Consider the following 23,793-nt stretch of genomic DNA (forward strand, 5'->3'; position numbering starts at 1 on the left):
TTGGTTATATTTTTGCTACTAAACTAAGCCAGTGGTCCTCTGCCACATTTAGCTTAACAAAAAATGATTATAATAATAAAACTAATAAAATAAGCTTGTGCCATATCGAGTGAAGCATCTTTTTAGGCTTTAGCATTTAGTACTCCTAGTAGGCAGCCTTAGCATCACACTCTCCTTTTCTCACTCACGCCTACCACCACCTATTATTATTATTTCTGGGTTTTTGAGAAAATATAGAATCTTTTGTTAAAAAGATTTGTACTTTAATTTCCATTGCTGATGAGAAACCCTCATTCTGAAGCTGGAATGGTATCTGTCTTCTCAGGTTCCTAGTTTCCTTTTCTTCTTCCTTTTTAACACTTTTTTTGTTTTAATTCCTGCCAACAACATTTTCAGTCAATGTGCTACAATATTTACATATTTCCTGTTTTCCCTTTCATTTAAATGTTAAACTTGCAAATGTAGGTTAACGTTTGTGGTGTTTGTGGGTTTTTCATAGAATGTATTATATGTCTAGGGTTCCTCTGTGTTTTCTAACCTAGGATTCTCCAAAAACAAATTTTCAGTTTATTATCAAAAAACTGAAAACCACATAGTTTGACTTTACTTGATGCCTTAATGGTGTTTGGTGCTTATATAATAAAGTAATAAACTAGTCTTGTGGACCCTTTTGAGTCATGACTAATTGACTATCATCAATTAACAATAATGATGTGGGCAGTTAGGTAATTTTGGAATTTATAATTTTTGAAAAATAAGTCTGTGTTAGCAAATTCCTGAACAACAACTTATTGTAGTTTATTTGGACTTTTTGTCAATAAGATATTTTATTCAACTAATTATTTCAGCAAAATTAATCATTCAATTTCCATTACATGGCATGTAGAATTATGAATGTAGGGGTAGGTTAACGTACAAATGATACTTATCGTGCAAAGTATAAAAAAAAGAAAAGAAACTAGCGCAGTGGCATTACTATTTTCGTGCGCTACAGCTCAAAATACTAGTGCAATTTTATACAGTCATTTTGTTGTAGCGTAATTATAATTATACTACAACAAAATGAACCAGCGTAAATTATATTATGCTACCTGTGAAACTATAGCGTAGTTATCATTGCACTAGTTGAAAAATAAGTTGTAGTGTATTTGCGTAATAATGCCACCGGGTCACCTTTTTCTTCACTTTTCACACACTGTACGATAAAATCCCTTTGTGTTTGATCCAAACAAGATGACTGCAAATTTAGTATGATCAGTGTTTTAAGGTTTTTGACTTGAACTAGTACCATTTATGAAGTTTAGAATTATTAAAGTATTTATGTACATTTTGAACATGGGTTGTTTATTTGACCAGGATTTGTGCTTGACCCTGACAAGTGTAGTCAACTGAGCTTAGAAGAAAAACGAAAACTTGTTTACCGGATCGCTCAATGGTCTGAAGATGCCCCAAAGATTCTTAGTGCATTGACGCGTAAAGAGCTTCTTGAAATAATATGTGCAGAAATGGGAAAAGAAAGAAAATATAGTGGATTCACAAAACTTAGAATGATACAACACCTTCTTAAACTTGTTTCCAAAAACATAAAAAAACCAACAACCCTTGATTTGTCACCATCAAAGAAGCATAAACACGAGGGCCCACCATACGAGAATACTAAAAAAGACCAAACCGAAACTCGCGTTTGTCAGAATCTAGCATGCAAGGCAAGTATGCAGCCGAAAGATGTGTTTTGCAAGAGGTGTTCATGTTGTATTTGCCGGCAGTTTGATGATAACAAGGATCCTAGTTTATGGTTAACGTGTGATTGGGATCCAGATTCTTGTAATGAAGGTGATGAACCGTGTGGCATGTCATGTCATTTAACATGTGCTCTCAATCATCAAAGGGCTGGCATTTGTATGAATGGTCACTATGCAAAGGTTGATGGTGGTTTCTATTGTGTTTCTTGTGGGAAGTTAAATCAATTAATGAGGTACAAACTACAAAGCCTTTTGCCTTTTCAAGTTTAAAACTGATAAGAATTCTGTTGAATTTATTTGACTTCATAAGTCAAAAGTCTAGTGTAAGCTTAAGGAATGCAAAATAGCTGGTCAAAACAAGTAAATTATTAGTACAGTCTCTTTTTGTTTTGGATTTTGTAAATAATTCGCATGATTGCAAAATAATTATTTGATCTTAAAAGTCAAAAGTCAACGTATGGCTGAGGTAATCTTTGCTGCAAATACTTTTGCTTTTACAGGTCAAAGATGTCATTTTACAAGCTCAACTCAAAATTGATAAGAATTTTGTTGTCAATTCAAAAAGCGTTGTTTTACACGCAATCTTTGTTATAAACGGTTTTCAATGTTGCTGAAAATGTGTAGAATTGCCATCATGGAGTCTCATCGTTCAAATAATTATTGAACTCAAAAGTCAAAAGTCAACCTATTCATGGCTGTTACTTTCATGTTCATTGACTTTTGGAAGTTTTATAGAATTGACCTGAAAAGTCTACTGTTGTCAGGACATGGAGAAAGCAGCTGGTTTTTGCAAATGAATCGAGAAGAGTTGATGCATTGTGTCTGCGTGTATCTTTAAGCCACAAGATTCTTGAAGGGACTGTGAAATATCAGAATCTTTTAAAGATAGTTGAATCTGCAGCAAAGATTCTTGAAACTGAAGTGGGACCCATTGGTTCAGAATCTGCTAAAACGGACCGTCGCCTTGTTAACCGCCTTTCTTGTAGCAGCGAGGTTCAAAACCTCTGCACTTCTGCAATTCAAGCTTTTGATTCCAACTCAACCTTAACCAGACTTCCAAGTACGTATCTGTACATTAGAATAATCGGCATTGTTTGAATGTATTTTAAGGCTAATTAGTTAAGGTTGTTTTGTCAGCATGTCGGATTTCATTCGAAGAAACCACTCCAACTTCAGTAACAATCATCCTACATTACGAACCGCATTTATTTCAAGATTTCTTCGGATGCAGAATCTGGCACAAATTGTCAACCGCTAAGCAATATCCAAAAGAAGCAACATACATCGTTCTAAACCAGGAAAAAAGATTCAAACTTTCAAATCTTGAACCGTCAGCCGAGTATTCTTGCATGGTTTCTTTCTTCAGCAACAACAAAGTCCTAGGATGTTGGGAGTCAAAATGGTCAACCAGCAAGATCACAGAAATCACACAAACAGATTCCACAACCGAGTTTCCTTGCACCCCATGCAAATCTGATGGTACAACTAAAGTGGGGCCCAGTGAACCCAAATATGAATACGCGGTGGGAGTGGTTAGAAGTTTGGAGCATAATGGACACTTGAGCAAAGATTTTAGAGTGAAGTTTCTTACTTGGTTTAGTTTGAAGGCTACAACGCAGCAAAGAAGAATTGTGAATGTTTTTGTGGATGCTTTGATTGATGATCCCCCAAGTTTGGCTGAGCAACTTGTTGATACATTTACCTATGAAATGTGCAGTCACGAGTGAAACATGGTTTCAGTTTTTGGTGTTTCAGTTTCTTAAAACTCATGTTTCCTTTTTAGTACTTGAATTCATTTGGATTTGTATAGCTTACTGTTAAGATCTATGTTTGGGATTTTAGTTGATGATTATGGAATCAGTTGCATGTAGTTTAGTTTTCAATTCTAAGAACATTTGTTGCTTATAACCTGTAAGTTTTGTTGTTCTACTGAGCTTATAATCTATTGTTCATACTTCTTGATCCAACTGAAACTGATTCTGGCCTTTAGTTGATATGAGAGAAGGAAGAAACAAGCAGATCGATTATTCTTTTGGATTGACGCACCTAGCAAGAGAACGAAGAACAATAGAAGAACTTGACACAACTAGAAGCGATCAAGAACAGTTGATCAAGGAGATCCAATACTAGTATCATTCTCTTTATATTTGATCACCAATAACACTAGTAACAATATGCATTTGCGCATCCATCTCTTCCATTTAATCTAGGATGTTAGTAAATAGATAATAAGCCTTATTTATATGTATATTGATGGTCTTTAGTTATGTTGTCGCCGAAGTAAAGTAGGCAGCAACGATAGACGATCAAGAAGTCGAGACCAGCTGGTTCGTATCATGTATGGAGATCACATCTCAGCTGAATCACGTCTTTTGTAGAGCAATCATAGCTGCAACCAGTGTGGTTTGACTGATCAGATCAAACACAACTGAGAACTTGCAGACGCTGAATCATGCAACAATACCAAGTCTAGGCAATGGCAGCAAATGCTGATGCAAGGGGACTAAGGGAGCTGTTGTACCGATTAGAGAATCAAGTGGAGCCTCGTTAGTCGTGACAATGCCCTAAGTTCACATCAACAAATTGCAGAAGCTGAGAAATCATGATGGAATCAATCTCAGGGGCCCATGGTATTTGGGACCCCATAGACCTGGTGACGAGTTGAAGTCAAGGATGTAAAAATCAAATTACTAGGGGCATTCCTCTTTCAAGCATTGCTCGAAGATGACTTACTTCAAGTCGCAAAGTAGAAGGAAACAAAGGACATTTGGTAAACACTCCAGGTTCGTTACCTTGGGGCCAACCAAGTTCAGAAGGTTTCGCTTACAAACCTTGAGAAGCAAGTTCAGAAGTTCAGAAGGTTCGCTAACAAACCTTGAGATCAGTTGCTTCTCAGAATCCTGCTTAATAACTGTCAACTGAGTTAGTTGAAGTATTACACAACTAAAGAACCCTTACAGAATTGAACTAATACAGAGCATACCCCTGCAAGTATCACAAACACCTATTTGTCTTTTTTTAATAAATAATGAATGCTAATTATTAACACAAACAGTAATATTCAATAAGATGGTATGCATTGAAAAGGCTTTCCATTTGCTTCTAATAAAATTTGTATATTTCATAAGTTCTGAGATTAAAAAAACAACAATACAAAACAATCCAAATCAAACCCTTGCATAGTGCTACGCCGGTATATGTGAACGAATGACGAGGGGATATGTGATGCAAACTCCACTGCATACATACAAACAAACTTGTAAAAATAAAACATGTTTTTGGTGATCTAGCCTTGTTAATCAGATATACTTACAACAGATAAGAGGGGGCCTTGTTTGTACTTATGATGGAATGAGAATGTTAAGGGCTTTATGTCATCTCCGGGTCCTCTGATGAAGCCACTGAATCGATCATAAAAAATTGTATATCAATCACTTTGAAAAAAGGTGAAATGAAATAAAAAGTAGTGAAAAACAAACATTAATGATGGAGTAATGAGTGTAGCCCTTTTGATGTCGTAAAGGGCGATTAAACCTTTGTAGAGGCCGTTTCCGTCTTTATAGGACACAGCCAAACGCTCTCCTGAGCCGTCCCATGCTATCTTCTCAATACCTCCACTTTAAACAAACACAAAAACTATTTATCATGACTAACAATAATAATACTAGGTTTGATTAATATTATTATTACGTTACCTGTTGGTCAAAGAGTTAAGCTCCGGTAATTCAACAGGTAACAAATGTGCATCTGCATCATGAAAATAAGGTTAAATATGTTGTTGCCTTTTATTATTCCAATAAGGTTTGAACTAAAGACAAGATGAGAAAAGGTTAGTTATACCAAGAGAAGGAGGCTTTGAAGCAAAGTGAATGGAACCTAATGTTAACGAATCTGAGAAAGAAAAAACAATCATACGCCCATCAGGATCCCATGACGCTCCCTGCAAAACATATAACTAAATAAGTAATTCTTTACAGTTATAAGCCTCCCCAAAACAGGGCTTAATTAAAATCCACAATTATTTCTGTAAGTAGTCAAGATCTCCACAATATATAATATCTGAATTATTTGTTGTGACGGGTAAATAGATGCATGGCCTTCTGACGCTATATAGTCCATAAAAAAAGTGGTTAAGTAATTTAATATAATGTAATCGTTTTTAGATTACACAAGGTAAATGATAATTAATATTTCTAATGCTAACATTATATATATTCATGTCCTAGAGACGAAGTGATGAGCCCTAGTCACATTTAACAAACCAAGAGATAACCACCAAGAAGTGAAATAAATCAAGCAGTCACATGTTGGAGTGCTTAGAACTAGTAACACGGAAAACATCCTTGTAAAACCTCAAATTTACAGCAATGTTACATGCATGCATGCACCAGAAGAAAACTAAGTACCGACCGTAACAAAGCCACTTGTTGAAGACCATGGTTCTGATGTCCATGTGTTTGTCTCCCACAGATAGAATGTTCCATCACTGCATGCAATAATCATATTAGTGCCTGCATAACTTAATGTCTGAAACCTATCAACCGGCTGATGATGGAAAATGGCATTACAATTTTGCTGCAAATAAATAGTCTCCAGTAGGAGACCACTTCAGCAATGATATGTCCCCTAATCCTCGTCGAATCGGTGTCCCCACCCCTACAATAAGAATTGAATAGTCAAAATCAAAGTCAATGTGGTTATTACATTTAATCTAGAATATTATACCTTGAGCAACATCCCATATTGTGAATGATGAGCTCTCATACGAGGCCGATGCTACATATGTAAAAGTAAGTCAAGGAAAGTAGCTTAAGAACATATTTAGGGGTATAAACAAGCTGAGTTCAGCTTGTTTGAATTATGAGAGCTCAGCTCATTTTGAATTATGAGAGCTCAAGCTCAAGCTCAAGCTCAGCTCGTTTGAAGCTCTTTTTTAAAGCTTGAGCTCGGCTCATGAGTCGCTTTTTCAAGCTCAAGCTCGGAGTGTTTACACCCCAACCCAATCATATTTCCATTGATATTATATTTATCTAAACAAAAGGCTAAAAGGATATCTTCCATCTGGACTCCATGAGAGTGCACTTATTTGTTCATTATCATGGCTTTTCAGAAAATCCACAAGAGTCCATCTAATCCCGGAACCTCTAGAGAGGGTACCAGAAGTAACGCCTGGTCTCACGCATGCGGTATTGCCAGGATATGAAGCCGTCCAAATGCATATTCCACCTCTGTTCAAACCATAACACAGTAATCACAACACAAGAAAACTATAATGCAACCTAAAAATGTGAAATACATAGGCTGTCAACGAATCAAATGGTCATTAACTGTTCAGCAGGACGTTCATTTATGTTCGTTTGTTTATGTTTGTTTGTTTATTTTTGTTCAAATTCTAATAAAAACATAAGTAGTAATATTTATATAAATTAAACATAAACATAAAGATAAAGGGGGCTAGTTCAAATTTTATATATATATTTACTTGGTTATTTTTTATTGAAAAAAATAAATCATCATGGCCATCCACTAGAGTTTGTGTTCGTTTATGCTTGTTCAATTATGTGTTCATTTAAGTTTGTTTGTTTATATTCATTTACGTTCGTGAACAGTTCGTTTAGGTTTTAAAAAAGCAAACACAAGCATGCCTGCGTCTTGTGTTTGTTCGGTTCATTTACAATTACAGGCTTAGAAATATACTAACTTGCAGGCTACTGAAAGCGTCTTCCCTGCATTTGGCCTCCATTCAAGAACTTTAACTTCCCTTTGAAGTTCATTCATCAAAATGCAAGGGTCCTTTGCTTCTCCTAATAACAAAACAACCATATTTTATGTTTTATCTCAATATTAAGAGTTAAAGACAAAATCTGTTTTCTTACTTATTACATACCTGAATCCCCATAATCACGAACGGTTACTTGATTCCGTCCAGAAACGAATGCCAAAATATCCTTTGTCTGGTGCCAACAAACACATCTGAGGTCAACATGAGTCAACAATTTCGCCTGCAAAATGTTACATCACAGGAGCAATATTAAGCCTCTAAAAGTAGCAAAATATATGAGAAACAAATTTATGTATTATGATCCCCTTTCAGTTAGGGATGTAAACGAGCCAAGCCACTCATGAGATACTTGAGATCAGCTCATTAAGAACTTGAATCAGCTGAGCTTAAACAAGCTCGAGCTCAAGCTTTTATTAAAGCTCATTTAATGAACAAGGTCAAGCCCAAGCTTCACATATCAAGCTTGAGCCGGCTGTCAAGCCTAAAAAAGTTTTTCATTTATATATTTTTCTTAGTATAATGTATAAAGATATTATATTTACATCTAAAAAGTATGATTTTAAAATATTAAATTATAGAAATAAAATAATTAAATAACTAATAAACGACAAACTAGCTGAGCCCGAGCTGGAGCTCTAGAAATACAGCTCTAAACTAGCCGAGCTCAAGCCTTAGAAATGCAGCTCTAAATTAGCCGAGCTCGGCTCGTTTACTCCCCTAGTTGCAGTAAGCCATATATGAGCTTCACCGGTTTACTGACATAATAATAAATAAAGCAGTTCCAGATCTCAATTTCGTAGGTAACTAGCTCAATTCCATTTAAACACAAAAATAAACCCTAAAAAACGAAGTGACGAGACACTTACGTCATTAGGACCAACAAAGGGTTTGATAAACCGTTGAGCGGCGGTTGTACGGCTGTGTCTGGAGTGGAATACTCTAATTGGAGTGAATACGGTGCCCTAAATGTTACAAGCAACTTCAATCAATCAGTCTGTTGATGAGAAATAAGAAGAAAGGAAGGAAAAAGTTACGAGAAGTTTTCCGTAAGTTTGCTTGGCTTCATCATCGGAAATACTTTGGGCGGTAACTGCGATCATTCAAAAAAGAAAATTTTATAACTAGAAAGAAGAAACGTTACAAGCAAGTTACTCGTAACAAATCAAAAGTTACAGGTGAAAAAAACACCCTGGAGACACTCCTTTTACATAGTAAACGTGAACCCACATCACCTTTCCCATGTTAGCGTTGGGATTTTCCCCCTATTTCTCATCCACAAGTAACTTAGGGCATTGATTTCACCGATCACGTTAATCAAGTTAATCAGTTTCCGTTCGAACACCACTGCATTCCTCGCTCTCTATAAACACCAAATCGTAGTAACACATACCACATGAAACACCTTCGCCTTTCGACTAGATAGCAATGAGTGTCTTTGTACTTCCAACACATCTTTGACAGAGAATGCGTAAATGGAAGGGACCTTGCACCATGTTTATATGACACTCCAAACTGTTTGAGCGAAATGGCAAGAGATAGTCACATGTTCCGCTGTCTCAACCTCTTCTTCACAAACCGGACATACCATCGATGCTACCGGTATACCCCTCCTCACCAAAGAAAAAAACACCGGGATTCTCTTCATCTCAGCTCTCCATGCGTGGATACCGACTTTTTTAGGGACAAAGTTGTTCCATTCCATCACATAACTTCTCTCCATCTCTAAGTTCGCCTCTAGACCAACTTTCAAGCTTCTAACTGAAAATCCGCAACCGTCATCCAGACCCCACACCAAACGATCCTCTCCCTCCACCAACCTAACATGTTGACAAAGCAACAACATATTCCTCAATTCCCCCCACTTCCTCCTCCCAATATGGCTGTCGATTCCAAGCCCATTTGTCACACCCCGACTAGCACAATGCGGAAGCGTAAAACGGGAATGTAACAGACACCTCTGATATTAACACATTGTTTATAAAGAAACATTACAAACTAATTTACAATTTATTACATTTCATTGTTCTATCATTGTTTTACAGTCTAGGTGATTCAAACAAAACTAGTTCGTTAATTATACGATCTTACTAGTATCCTTGCTTCTATTCACATAGCATAAACCACACACCTTGGGCAAGTAACAGATCACCAATTCACTCCGATTTAGGTACACCTGAAAAGCAGTTTAAAACGGGTCAACTACTAGAGTTGGTGAGTTTCACGAGTTTCAAGAAAATAGTTATGAGTATTCACAGGTTAACACTTGTAATCATGAAATAAGTATGTATGTATGTAAATGATGTATTTATGCTAAGCTACAGTGAAGCCTTGACTGTATGTGCTGCGTGCATCCATTTCCCACGCTCAATCAACCACTGTAGCCCCTTTCCGCCCATAACATGCCCCAAGTAGCTATGTCTAACACTACATTGCGTGTTGTATAATTATGGTCATGTGCAAACGAGGTAAAGTCTCAGCAATACATGCTGGCTCCGTTTGGGTTTGTCAAACCAATAGTACTATTCACAAGCCACCGGCTCGAAGTTAATCACTGTGTTAGTGGAGACTTTCGTGTGTTAGCACTTAGATAATTTACATCAATACATGTTTCAGGTATGTATATGTAATTAAACATGCTTTTCACCCCAAAAGTTCGTAAAACTGTTTAAAGAGTGGGGTCATGAAACTCACGGTTTAGTAGATAATCAGTACTGTATCAGCTCGTGGTTTGTTCGGTCCGCTATCAGTAGTTCCTATAATCAATATTATAATAATATTAATATTTTAATATTATTATAATCTCAATACTAAACTAGGCTGTATAACTAATCTGAGTGTAGCTGAAATGCCCAGAAAGTGGCAATAGGCTTAGGTTGTGATGTTGTTCAATGTCTAATACTTAAAACTGAACTTGGCTCAGATTCCCGTTTTCCCAGCTGGGCCAAGTTGTTCGTTTACGTGTTCAGAAAACAGTTATGGGAAAATAAGCTTAGGTAAATGTATTGGTTAATAACATGATTAAGTTATAAAGAAGGATCACATACTGGGGTCCCGAATTAGCCACGGGGCCCGTTTCCGTTTATTCAGTTTGATTTAAGAAGAAATACACACAATCCACCCGGATTGTCCAGGTTTTTCATAAAAAAGTTTGTTTTTACCTAATTAGTCCAAAAACATGATTTTTGATCACTCTTGGTGTCTTGACATTCCCGCAGATTCGTTAATCGCGAACTTGCCGGTTTTTATAGAAACTGAATTTGTTTAATATTCAAATTAGCATAATTAATTAACCGTTAATCATTAAATTATGAAAATTTAGCCACTTATCAATTAAAATATGTAGATTTTTATAAAAATATTTCTGGAATTATTTAATGATTTATTAATTTATAAAAATTCATTTTATCAGCTATATTTCGCCTGAAAATCATCCGTTTACCCCAAACAATTTCCAAAAATTCCACAAAAATTCCTGAATACTCAAATCATGTCCCAAAACAACCTGTATCAATTCTAGAATGTAAAAAGTTCGTGCAATATTCTTTTCGGCCCAAATTCGGCTATAAAAATTCACACGAACGCATATAAACAAAACACCTTTAAACTTCTCCAAATGATCCCAAAATTTATATGTGATCAAAATACATCAAATCTGAGTTCCCAGAAAAATTTCATAATTTTTTAAGTATTTTAACTATTTTTCCCAAATAAACGTCCCAATTCGGTAATAAATTCGCCAAATATTCTCGGATGGTCGAAAAATTACCAAATTTGAAAAGGGACTCAATGACATGGTCCTTGATATCCCTGAAAAATTTCAAGGCCTAATAATATGCACATCACAACCTTAACCTAAACAGCCCGTAAGCGAGTGTTTCGTCATTACCTTAGCGGTTTTGGTTCGTTTCCGCCTTTCTAATCAACTTTTCAAGCTCTTTTGCTCTTATTTAGGCTAGGTACAGGTCCTATATCACAAAACAAGCAGGTTTCATAAATAGAACAGCCCTTTAACTTAGGGTTTCGGCTAGTGCACAAAAACGAACTTTTGAACCGTAAAAACGCCGTTTCAACCCTTTAATCCGTGTTTATGGACAAAAAAATTATCAAAACAGGTTCCTTACCATGTGTATGATCAAAACATGTTTATGGACCATTTTTAGGATTTTTACATGGTTAGGAATGATTTTTAGCAATTAAGACATGTTTTTATAGTATTAATCAAGGTTAAACAAGTTTAAAAACTACTTATTTAAGTTGTTACCTTAGGGTTTTGGTAGATTTCTGAAAAAGTGACTTACAGCTGCTTGGACTCTAGTTTTTTATCAAGTGAAATGAATAAAAAGCTTAGGTAACAAGTTTTATAAAAAAAAATGGGGGTGGGTTTACTAGGCCGATTGGAATTCCTTATGGGCCCATTTTGGGCTGTTTTGGCCCAATTTTCTGATTTCTCAAGCCCAAATACGAAAAGCCCAGTCCAAATTTAGTTCGGGTTCGGTTTTTGGCGCGAAAAACTTATCGGGTGCGTTAAACAGCGCGAAAACGAGTGTTTTTCGGCTAGTTTTGTTTAAAATTATAAAAACATACTATATGTTTGTAAAAATTAGAAATATTTTCATGGATCGCTTAAAACATTTCAAATAAGTGTTTGGTAAGTCTTTTTCGGCTTATCGGATGATACAATGCTTGGTTTGTAACTATCTTTCGCGTTTAAATCTATAGCGGGTAGTTAAACGAGCATGTTTTCGTTTAACTTGTTTGCTATCAAACTAAGGCCATATTTCTAATATTTTAGCTTGTATAGATCGTATATCACTTATAGATGCCCCCCCGAGATTTCTGGGTCATAACCCGACCCGTTCGGTTAATCGTTCGTTTGTTACGCAAAAGGCGTTTATTTGCTTAATCGGTAAATACGTACTGAGGTGTACCTTGTTTTGGCTCAAATGTCACACCATTGCCCACAAATCTCTCCCCACCCCCCAATACATCACTAGCCTCTCAGAGACTTTGCACCCCCTTTGTGTTTCAAGCTCGAACAAGAGAGGGAACCGTACATAAAACGCTACATCCCCCCTCCCCACCAACAATCAAGCCAAAAAAAGTATTTTCTCCATCCTTTACCTCTTTCCTAATCACCTTACTCAACTCAATACCAAGAGCCTTAATTTCATGATCGATTTTAACAATGCACTTCCAAGGGCCCCGGATCGACACCTTAGCCGGTATGAATGACCAAGATCTCTCCGAATGATGAATAGCCCAAATAATGTTCCTCCAAAGTCCATCTTTTTCGTTCTTAAATCCCCGCCTCCATCTTGCAAGCATAGCGAGATTCGTCTTCCGTAGTGACTCAAGGCCGAGACCTCCTTTGTTCATGGGTGCAATAACCTTCTCCTATGCCACCCAATTAATTTTGGTGTGCTCTTCCGAGCCGCCCCAAAAGAATACTCTCCGAATTCTCTCTAGCTTCTTGATCTCCCCCTCCGGTGCTTTATATAACGAAAAATAGTGGGTCGGAAGCGAATTTAGAACCGCCTTTATTACCGTCACCTGACCACCGATGGATAAATTAAAATAATATTTGAAGGTTTTATGAATCTTTTTAGTTTTCTAATCCCTGTATCTTAAATTTTTTAACTTATTGTTTTATTTTAATTTTTTTTGCGTATTACATAATAGCTTTTGCTTTTTATATATGAATAATGGTATTATTTTTCTAATACATAACATATTTTTAATTTTTTTCATTTAAGTTCTCCTTTTTTCCTTAGCCCCTCGCTTTTTTTACGCTTTGCGTCTAGGCCCTAGGTGAGACTTATGCGCCTTGAGTGCGCCTAGCACTATTAAAAACTATGGTCCATACCAATTTTGATACCAAAAGTTTAATTTATTGCAAAACCAATCAACGATGAAAACCATGTCACAGAATAAGTGACTTAACTTAACTGAATACATTAAATCCAATAAAAACCTATGGTTTAGCTTTATGTTTTTCAAAAGATCGATTTTTCAATACAACATAATGAATTATTGGCTTTGATGATTTCAATTCGGTTAAGTCAATTACTCTTTAAAAATTGGACATAGGTTTATGTTGTAAAAATCGGGCATATGAGGGAATTAATTGGGGATTAATCGCTCTGGGACGATGACTTTTTAGATAACAAGTCCAATTAATCGGTCGGCCCAAATAAGACATTTTAAAATTTTGTTTTATTTTTAAAAGGCAATTGGATCTTGGTTTTAATCAATTAACACCCCCCATTATTGATTGTTTCTCATTGATTTATTATGTTTATGTTTATGCTTGAATTATACTAGGGGGTGTTTGGGATTTCTTATTTTACCTCCTTATAACTTTTCATTAAGTTAATAAGTTACAAAAGTGTAACTTATAGAACTTTTTCTCTCATAATATAAGCAATCCCAAACACCTTATTACTTTTCCAAAAGTTTATAGGTTATAAGATGGTGAAAATAAGCAATCCCAAACACCCCTAAGGTGAACTTTGAAGTATTTATGTGCACTTTTATAAATAACTTTTAAAAATTACATATAAAAATTTTAATCAAATTAATCGCTAGTCTCTAGTCCACCATTCGACTAGCACCTTGCTAGTTCGGTTTATATTCAAGGCTGAAGCCGATGCCATAACCATAAATAAGTTAAATTAAGGAGCTATCCGGGGAGCGTGAGTCTAAATGGCTCTTGTTTGGTCCCTTCACCCTCCCCCCAAATCCTTCATCATAAACCCTAATTCCCGCAAATTCAAATTCTCAATTGTTCAGGAATTGCGACGCTCGGTACCTTAATCTTTCTTTTCTTTCTCTGTTCAATTTCTATATGGTATTTTTGGACCGTAATCACAACGGTCGAGTGAGCAGCACAATCATATATCATATTTTAACTTATATACTTTTCATTGTGAAGACATCGCTTAGCCGCTGCTTGCCTGATACCGACTTGGAAAAAGGTTCCACTTCACAAGGTATGGACCGTCTCACTTCAACATTTTAAAGTATTAATTAGTAATCTAAAGAGATGATGCCAAGTAACTTTTTATGACCCGGTTCGTATGCTTTTCATGTAATCGCAGTATTTTTAAAATGTAATAATGTTGTATTTTTTAGGAGATGACAGTGAAGATTTAGGAGTGAAAGTGGCATTGTCTATGCTGAGGTTTTATAAGAGTGAGTTTTATGCTTTGCCTTAAACTCAATCATTTATATTAGTTTTTGAATATGCCACTTAAATGCGTCATTGGGAAGTCTCTCTTATTTATCTAAACAGATGAAATCTCGCCGTTATTGCCAAAAAGCTGTCGATACGTTCCTATATGTAGTGAGTACTCCATGATTGCTTACAAGAAGTATGGCGTGGTCAAAGGCTCCATCTTGACTGCGTGGCGGATTTGTCGCTGCAATCCTTTAGGTAATCAATTGATTTTTCATATGTATCCATGTTTGTGACAAAAAAAACTCGTAAAAATCTTTGTTGCATTAACCCATTTTATTAATAAAAGCAAACCATTCAAGTTATTGGTCCATCGTCACTTATAGGTTGCTTCGAATGGTTTTCTTGAAGTACAATACTTTAATGCAATCTTTTGTGTTTCTTGTTTCTAGGTGGATCAGGATTTGATCCCCCAAGATGGTTTGATGAACCAAGTCCACCAGAACAGTAAAGCACATTGTCTAAGTAAAAAATAAAAAGGTACTTGTTTCTAAGATTTTTATTTTTTATTTTGTTTTATTCTGATATCTACTCGCTTGTTTTCGTTTTATTTGTAAATAAATTTCTACTATCTATTAGAATGTGCTTATTGTATAATGCAAGCAATTAGTACTTGCTCAACCCGAGGGTGGAGTTTTGTTTACATTAAGATATATGATCGTTTATAATTAATCATCAAAAATTTTCTATGTACATTTTTTGTTTTAATGTATGTTTTTAAGTTTGACTCAACTTATTATGCTTATACATGGTTGGTTAGTACTAGTTTAACCCGAACAAGTATAAACGATACCCATAGAGTAACTATAATAAGTGACTTACTTTAGCATGGAGTAATGTTTATCGTAAGAGGATCTTATCGAGTGTTTACACCCAGAATTTATACTTTTAAGTGTAAAATGAATATTCTTCTGAAATATGTTTGCACTAAGTTTTTTTTTCTTTGTGTATTCCCCCAAATATGTAGAAAAAAAAAGAGAGACCATGTATACAAAAGACCAATATGTAGGAAATACTTAAAAACAGACCAAAAGTGTAAGTTTTGAAAGATATTTAGTTTAAGTGGTCTAAACTTAACAACATCACAACATTGTGGGACATGTTTTTGTTGGGTACTTGGGTTGCGTACATTTGTTTTAAATAATTCTGCAACGGAAGCAGATCCAAGAACTGATCTTGGATCCGAATAAGTACGCTCACGAGGAACCCAGTTGTGACTTGTGAGGAAGAGAAGTCAATGCCACAATCATAATTAAGTTTATAAGTTCACATCAGAATTTGTTGATTGAGTTTCAGCTGGAGGGAATCTACAACGTTTCAACATTTAAGGTTGCTAGGCCGTTCGTGAAAAGCACCAAGAAATGAACCTTGCTCGGTTGTTTGTTGCTTGCGTCCATCCCCACCACCAAGGCTGTGATCTGTTTGGTCTTGGTTCTACCTTTGCGTGATTGCGTCCATCACTCTTTCAAAATATTTGGAAAAATATAAGGGTACTAAACCATAATCATTCAATCACATTCTAAATATCAAGAGATGGTCAATGATGCTCAAGAAATCGATGATTTTAACAATGGTCTTTGCAAGTTTTTGGATGGTCGATCTGAACAATGGTCTCTTCAACAGACCAAACTCATTTGCAACCACTAAATCTCACCACAACCAACAAACCACAAAATCTGAACAATGATCAATAATTTGAAACCGTCTCCACAACCACTAAAACTCACCAACGATCCGGGTTGCAAAAAGTCTACAATGATAACAACTCTTGGATAAAATTTGGAGAAGGTTAACAAAAGGCTTAACCGTGCTTAGGTCAATCATGACCGCTCTGATTGGCAGATTAGATGCTTCCAAGCTCACACACTTGTATTCGGGAAAGAGCAGGTCAGCACAACTGTGCTTCATCGCCGTCGCTGGTCCATTCGGGTGGCATGCAAATTATGTGTGAGTGGTGGACAGGAAGGTGGGCACAATCACAATTAAAAAAAATGTTTCAACCCACCAAAGTTTCAGACGGTAATAAATAAATTTTAAACATTAAAAAAAATTCAATTCCAAACCACCATATTGTTTGCAACGATAATATATTTACAGTAATAATCATATCAGAACTAATTATTTTTAATAATGCAAAAATAAAAGAAATGTATTAATTATTAAAAGAATTTGAGTATTAAATATAAATATAAGAAGTGGTAATAGTGTGGAAATATAGGCATTGACAAAAGATAATTGTAGATTTGGAAAGAAAATAATTGTTTTTAATGTATTTATACAAAAGTTGTGTGAGAACCTACTAAAGGTTAAAGTGAATTGACAGTATATCCCGACGACCAGTAGCATTAAAGCCGTTCAAAAAAGAAAAACTAACAAATATGTATTTTTAATGCATTTAACACCTTGCATCCGTGTGTTACCGAGTTTATTTTATGAAAAGAAAGAGAAAGAAAAAAAGATTCTCTTTCTTGTACTTTCTTTTAGCATCTCTTGTTTCTCTTATATTTTTTTTCCTTTTAAATCTTTTTAATTTGAAAAGATACAAATTATCTTATTTTACTTCTTATTTTCTCTCCCCTCCTTTCATTTTTTTCCTTTAATGAAATTCGGGAATACCCCGTTTATATTTTTTTCTCTTAATTGAAACTCAGGAACACAGTAAATTTTTTCCATCTCTCGTTTTCCTTTCTTTAAATGAAACGAAAGTGACATCCAGAGCAAAGGATCCATCCAGGAATGGTCATTAATTGGCCAACCACGAGTCCCGGATTCACCCTTGTCCTGTTTCAAACAAACAAACGTCTGCCGTGGAAATGAAACAGAAACACAGACGAAAGTGAACCAAAAGATTCTCGTCAACTCAACTGCTTCTTTCTCTCTCTCTCTTTATAATAACACGCTTTTTAGATCTATTAATAATAATAACTTGTTCTTTTAGATCGATTCTAACAAAATGGCCGGAAGGGTGAAACTGCTAGTATCCGACGTAATCATGTCTTTCATGTGGGTATGGTCGAGCGTATTAATCAAGATGTTTGTGCACAAATACCTAGGGTTTAACGGCACCCATGAAGGTGAGGTGTTGAGGTACTCGCTTTCGATTGTAAACATGTTCTTGTTCGCTTACCTTGCTAAGGTCACCAATGGCGGCGCATATAATCCACTCACTGTCTTAGGCTCCGCCGTCTCTGGCAGTTTTACCAACTTCTTTTTCACCCTTGCTGCAAGAATACCCTTACAGGTAAGGAATTTTGTTTTTTATTAACTTACATGTAATCATCATGGCTTTAAACTTGCTTCATTGATCCGGTCAAAACTGGTTCTAAGCAAAATGAGTTCGGGTCAAACGTTTTCTGTTTTAAAAAATTATCAATTCGGTTGGGTCAAAATAGGTTTGGCCTAAACAGAATCGGTTAAATTTAGTTTTTAGAAAAAAAAAAAAAGTACCCAATCCTGCCATGATTAAAATTAGTTGTTTTAAAAAAAAGAAAATAAAACCTACCAAACCCAAACCCCCACTCCTAAGTCCTACCCTTGTTAAAAATTAAAACGAGGCGTTTTAGAAAACAAGTAATGACCTTAGAACTTAGGAGGTGTTTGGGATTCTTTATTTTACCACCTTATAACTTTTCCAAAAAGTTAGTAACTCCCGACACTTTGACTTATCAACTTATTCTCTCACAACACAAGCAATCCCAAACAACTTATAACTTTTCAAACAGTTAATAAGGTATATAAATTGGTGAAAATAAGCAAAAGTCCCAAACACCCCGTTATGATACTTGAGGTGCGCTTTTACTTACAACCATTTAAGCTTTATTTACAACAGTAGGTTACACATCTCTCATTTTACATATAAATGTATTTATGATCTTTAATAAAATCTTCATCCCTTGGGTTGTATTTACAGATAAACCTCCTGCGCACATAATTTTGATCAGGACTACATGATGCATGCCCTTTTATAACCAAGCTTCTTCCACTAATTCATCAAAACCAAACTCTGCCATTCTTAATTAAGCTCTTCTGATCTGTAGGATCTTAATCCTTCTGTCTAATTATTGAGACAAAAAGAAAGTCACTTACTTTCTCAGTTTTGCACATTTGATGCTATTTTCCTTATCTTTCACAAAGTTGATGATTTTAACTTGACAACCGACACTTCTTTTATATGTTGGTGCAGTTTTTTTTATATGACATTTTAAAAACATAACAGTTTGTTTGCTTACAACAAATATATTTTGTAATGTGAGAACTTTCTTATGACAGACTCTAAATGTAACACTACAATTAAAAAAACGTTGCAAATTTATTTCAGCTGATTGATGTTGTTATTTGCTTGTGAGTTGTAGGTGTTTGGATCAATAATGGGGGTCCGGCTTATCTTAGACACCTTTCCGGGAATAGGCCGTGGGCCCAAGCTGACCGTTAGTCTCCATCAAGGTGCATTGACTGAAGGGTTATTAACTTTCACAATTGTGATGATTTCACATGGACTCTCTGCAAAAATTCCTGGAAGTTTTATTACGAAAACTTGGATAAGTAGTGTCTCAAAACTTTCTCTTCATATACTTGGATCAGATCTAACTGGTGGATGTATGAACCCCGCTTCTGTAAGTATTCCCGACATGTTTACTCTAGCCTTATTTTCGGAATTATTTTTTTTTTATTTTATACCTCCATGAAGAAATATGCTAATGCGTTGAAAAAATTTAACAAATGACTAACATTATTAATTAGGGTTGGTTTTTGGGTTAAGATGGGTTCGGGTCGAAACGGTTTGTTTGATAAAGTACCAACTGTACCGTTTCGGTTTGGGTGAAAACGGGTTATGACTAAAATAAGTTCGGGCTGAAACAAGCCATTTTATAAAAATATCAAATGTCTAAAATTAATTGTCATACAAACTATAAATATTACTTAGAAAAGCGGGAAGGGCCGGTTTGAATGGCAGGTCGAAACGGGCTTGAAAGGTAACTGTTTGTGTTAGAACTATGTTTATCGTACACAGGTCAAGTTGAACAGATTGCTTTGCTAAAACACTTTTTTACCTTTTATTATTTAAATTATTTACCATTTAATTTCAAATATTTTTTATTTCTATTTATTCAAAATATTTAAAACCTCTATTATTTAAATTATTTACCGTTGAGTGGTTAATCTTTACTAATTGCACTTAACTTCCTTAAACTAGGTGGTTTGTAACACTTTAAGTTCTTTACACTAACTAGCGCTAGAATTTTCAGTTAAATCCATGTTAAAATCCATATTATATTAGGTAAGGGCATATTGGTTATTTAATACTCATTGAACTGAAAATTCCAATGCCAGTTAGGGTAAAGGACGTAAAGTATTACAAACCCCTTAGTTTAAGGATTTTTAGTGTAATTAATAAACTTGTAATTAGGTATATACATCATAAATGATGAAACCGTAATTTACTCTTAATATTTTTATTACACGTCTAAAAATATTTCATGGAAGGTTTATTTGGGCATTTGAATAACGGTCAATGATGATTGGTTTCAGGTAATGGGATGGGCATATGCGCGTGGTGATCATATAACCAAGGAGCATTTACTAGTTTACTGGCTTGCGCCTATGGAGGCGACTCTTTTGGCAGCATGGATATTTTTGTATCTTAAACGCCCGTCGAAACAAGAGAAAGAGAAGAAGACGAATTAACACAATGAAATTTATATAACGAGTTTTTTGGATGAAGTTGACTCGTGATTAAAGTTAATTGTTTCTCCTAAAATGGAGTTTGTAAAAAATTAAATTCAGTATTGGCTAGGAGTTTGTAAAAAACTGAATTCAGTATTGGCTCCAAAAAAGAACATGAAGGCTTGTTAAATCTACTTGTGAGCCATTTGGTTCACAAGGACGGGATTATTGTACATGTAAATTATTCCTTCAGTAGTCAACTCTCTTTTATTTATTTATTTTCAGAATATGTAATTAGGTATCTGTATTATAGTCATTTTGAAATACAAACCAACATGACTTGGATGATGTCTCTAAAAGAGTATTAACATCTAGTAAACAAGTTGAGGATACAACTCTGCAATTTCAACTGATTCTGATTCAATCCGGTTCATTGGATATGCGACCAACAGCTCAAAAACCAAGCCGACGATAAGTGGGATTCTCCTCAATTTCTTAAGCCAACCGCTATTTGCTTGGAGTTGACATAAGCCTTCAACTTCTTATGCGGTTTATGTGCACAACGACAAGATATAAAGATGTTTGTTATTAAATATAATAAGTTTTTATATGGCTATACTAATCAATTTCATCAAATAATATACTATTTCAGAATTCTGATGTGCAGATTGAGAAATCGAAACAACCAATTCGAGAAAAAGATATGCACTATAATCAAAGTCGAATGTTTACAAAATGAAGAACAGTAGGACAGTAATACTGAAAAACTTATTACACAAGGAAATCTACACAATTGTTGTATATATATGAAGATGATGAAGGTAGTACAAATTATAAAGCAATTGTTTTTTATGATATGAAACGGAAAAGTATAAGTATTAGTTTTAACAATAGCTATTTGCATATTTTACATGTTGGGATTTGTATATCGTTTTAGAAAATATTTAGCAACAAAAGACAAAATAAAAGATTTTAAAACATTTAGAAAATCACTGATCCATTTGAAAAATACTAACACAAAAACTACCAAAAATGGTTTAACGAAGTAACTATTACGAGTTTGACTATCACAAATTATTTAAGTAAGCCGCTATTTCGAGTTTGACTAGCTTCCTATAAGGGTGGAGGGTGGTTTACTCGGAGGCCCGTGTATCCCCTCGGAGTTGTCAAGTATTGTGGGGAAACCATCCCTGGCAGAAAATAATTGAAGATTGAATGGTATTTGTAGATTAAAATTTTTAACTTATTATTTTTATTTTAATTTAAATATGAAGGAGCAGCTAGACTCAATCCTCGACACACTCCAACGGTGAAAAGCTCCCCGCTCATTATCCTCACATGAGTGTGGTTGTGTTCGGCTGTACGCCCTGAAGATGCTGATGTGGCGGGACAGGAGTCCCACTTGCACTTCTCATGCCATATGGCCTTAAATTACGATACACATTTTTACATGGGACTTGGAAACCTAGCTTATCTTAAGAAAGAAAAAACATTATCTAACACGTTGATATGCACTTTGGTTAACTGAAACATAATCCTTATAGTAAATTATATATAAAAATGTTATCACGTTTCATTAAATGTACATTGTTGAAATGAAAAACATATTTAAATAAGTTAATAATTTTGATTGTCTCCAAAATAATTTTGTATCAAGCACTACTTCGATAGTTGTCATGAATTAATGTTATCATATGTTTTCTCAAGCAAAAGTTGAAATAATAATTCCCTCGACGAGAAAACAACCAATTCTATCTAATGGTTCCGGCCACCACATGACATCGCTTCCATTTCCACATTGTAATGAATTTGAATTTGATACGTTTAAAAATCCATTTTATAGAATATTGGTCCTTTGAGATCCAAGCCTGCCAATGGATTCTAAAAGAATTCGTGATTCACATTTGGTACAAACGCTCTCTAATAATCCTTATTAATATTTCTCGGATACACATTTCGAAATGGTTTGATCATAAATGCATACAAGGTGTTTGTTGTTAATATGGGGGTGAGAAATCTTGTTAGCATTTGTAGATCAACCTGTACGCATCCATTGATCGTGTGCGCGGTTTTCATTTCGATTTGGTTATACGGATCGTTTCCTTTGTTGTTTTCGCTTTTGGTTCAATATTGTCCTGTTATTGCATCTACTCTTCTTCTCCTTGGAACTCTCTTATATTATGGTGATATTGCAAATGAACATAAAATTGGTGAGCAAAAGTATCATGTCAATCCCATGAATGTCAATCATAGTTACAAATTTGGAAGTTATCAATCAAGAGGCAATAACAATAATAATTATAATACTAGTGATGAGGATAATATTGTTAAGAGTTTATCTCCAAGTGGTTCAGTGGCTGATATATATGCAATACTTGATGAGCTCGGTCCCCTATCGGAATCGGATGTTCCTTTTCCGAATGTAAGCACGGATCAGTCGCATGAATCAACCGAGTATGTTAATGAAACGGATGATGACAAGGAAAGTGTTGTTACATGGACAGGAGAAGAACAAAGGGATGTCGCGGGATCGGAGAGAAAACAGGTTTTGGAAAATCTTATTGCTAGACAAAGAACATTAAAAAACATGAGGATTTTGGCCGAACAAAATATGGTAATTATGAGCCCTCATCTTCAAACAAAGAATGAAAACAATATAGGGTTTGTGATTCCAAGAAGATACTCTTATGACCCAAGTGGACACAAACCAGATCGTGTGGGGCCTACGTTTCAAACAGATTCTCCAAGAAGACACTCTTTTGACCCTAGTAGGCATCGACTAGGGCTCAGTTTTCAATCAGATGTTCGTCCTCGCCATGAGCGTTTTGATACAGGGCCCACTTTTCAAACAATTTCTCCAAGGAGACACTCTTCTGACCGTAGTAGACACCGAGTGGGGCCCACTCTTCAATCAAATGTTCCTCGTCGCCATGAGCGTTTTGATGTGGGGCCCACTTTTCAAACAGACCCTCCAAGAAGACACTCTTTTGACCCTAGTAGGCACCGAGTGGGACCCGCTTTTCAATCAAGTGTTCCTCGTCACCATGAGCGTTTTGATGCGGGGCCCACTTTTCAAGCAGTTTCTCCAAGAAGACACTCTTCTGATACTAGTAGGCACCGAGTGGGGCCCGCTTTTCAATCAAATGTTCCTCGTCGCCATGAGCGTTTTGATGTGGGGCCCACTTTTCAAGCAGACTCTCCAAGAAGACACTCTTTTGACCCTAGTAGGCACCGAGTGGGGCCCACTTTACAATCGCATGCTCCTCGTCGCCATGAGCGTTTTGATGCAGGGTCAACTTTTCAAACAGATTCTCCAAGAAGACACTCTTTTGACCCTAGTAGACACCGAGTGGGGCCCACTTATCAGTCAG

At 35.6% G+C, this 23,793-nt stretch overlaps 4 protein-coding genes across 6 annotated transcripts; 3 read left to right on the plus strand and 1 right to left on the minus strand.

The window, feature by feature from the left end:
* Positions 1-202: 202 nt before the first annotated feature.
* LOC143542397 (VIN3-like protein 2) lies at positions 203-3,469 on the plus strand. Its single transcript, XM_077034989.1, has 4 exons — positions 203-325; positions 1,357-1,975; positions 2,507-2,802; positions 2,880-3,469. Exons 1-4 carry the CDS (start codon positions 280-282, stop codon positions 3,467-3,469), a joined length of 1,551 nt encoding a protein of 516 aa, XP_076891104.1. The 5' UTR covers positions 203-279.
* Positions 3,470-4,940: 1,471 nt separating this feature from the next.
* Positions 4,941-9,367, minus strand: LOC143542417 (aladin-like). Its single transcript, XM_077035007.1, has 13 exons — positions 9,110-9,367; positions 8,915-9,007; positions 8,391-8,486; positions 7,630-7,744; positions 7,444-7,546; positions 6,797-6,970; positions 6,468-6,526; positions 6,311-6,398; positions 6,153-6,228; positions 5,583-5,682; positions 5,438-5,489; positions 5,222-5,359; positions 4,941-5,143 (listed from the first exon to the last, which is right to left on the minus strand). The coding sequence occupies exons 1-13, from the start codon at positions 9,365-9,367 to the stop codon at positions 5,038-5,040; spliced, it is 1,458 nt and encodes a 485-aa protein (XP_076891122.1). The 3' UTR covers positions 4,941-5,037.
* Positions 9,368-14,368: 5,001 nt separating this feature from the next.
* On the plus strand, positions 14,369-15,210 carry LOC143542418 (UPF0161 protein At3g09310-like). Its single transcript, XM_077035008.1, has 5 exons — positions 14,369-14,401; positions 14,456-14,513; positions 14,656-14,715; positions 14,816-14,956; positions 15,151-15,210. The coding sequence occupies exons 1-5, from the start codon at positions 14,369-14,371 to the stop codon at positions 15,207-15,209; spliced, it is 351 nt and encodes a 116-aa protein (XP_076891123.1). The 3' UTR covers position 15,210.
* A 2,483-nt stretch (positions 15,211-17,693) lies between these two features.
* LOC143542398 (putative aquaporin SIP2-1) lies at positions 17,694-20,649 on the plus strand. Of its 3 annotated transcripts, none has more exons than XR_013136895.1 (4): positions 17,694-17,999; positions 19,111-19,371; positions 20,288-20,520; positions 20,553-20,649. XR_013136895.1 is itself a non-coding variant. In XM_077034990.1 (3 exons), the coding sequence occupies exons 1-3, from the start codon at positions 17,712-17,714 to the stop codon at positions 20,441-20,443; spliced, it is 705 nt and encodes a 234-aa protein (XP_076891105.1). In that variant the 5' UTR covers positions 17,694-17,711; the 3' UTR covers positions 20,444-20,541. The 3 variants fall into 3 exon arrangements, 1 of the variants encoding a protein (XP_076891105.1); XR_013136896.1 differs by having other exon boundaries at positions 20,288-20,515; positions 20,550-20,648; XM_077034990.1 differs by lacking the exon at positions 20,553-20,649 and having other exon boundaries at positions 20,288-20,541.
* Positions 20,650-23,793: the final 3,144 nt, after the last annotated feature.

The sequence above is a fragment of the Bidens hawaiensis genome, unplaced genomic scaffold (assembly GCF_021521415.1).
Source record: "Bidens hawaiensis isolate Kalapana, Puna unplaced genomic scaffold, B.hawaiensis_p1.1 tig00012838_1, whole genome shotgun sequence".
Lineage (NCBI taxonomy): Eukaryota > Viridiplantae > Streptophyta > Magnoliopsida > Asterales > Asteraceae > Bidens > Bidens hawaiensis.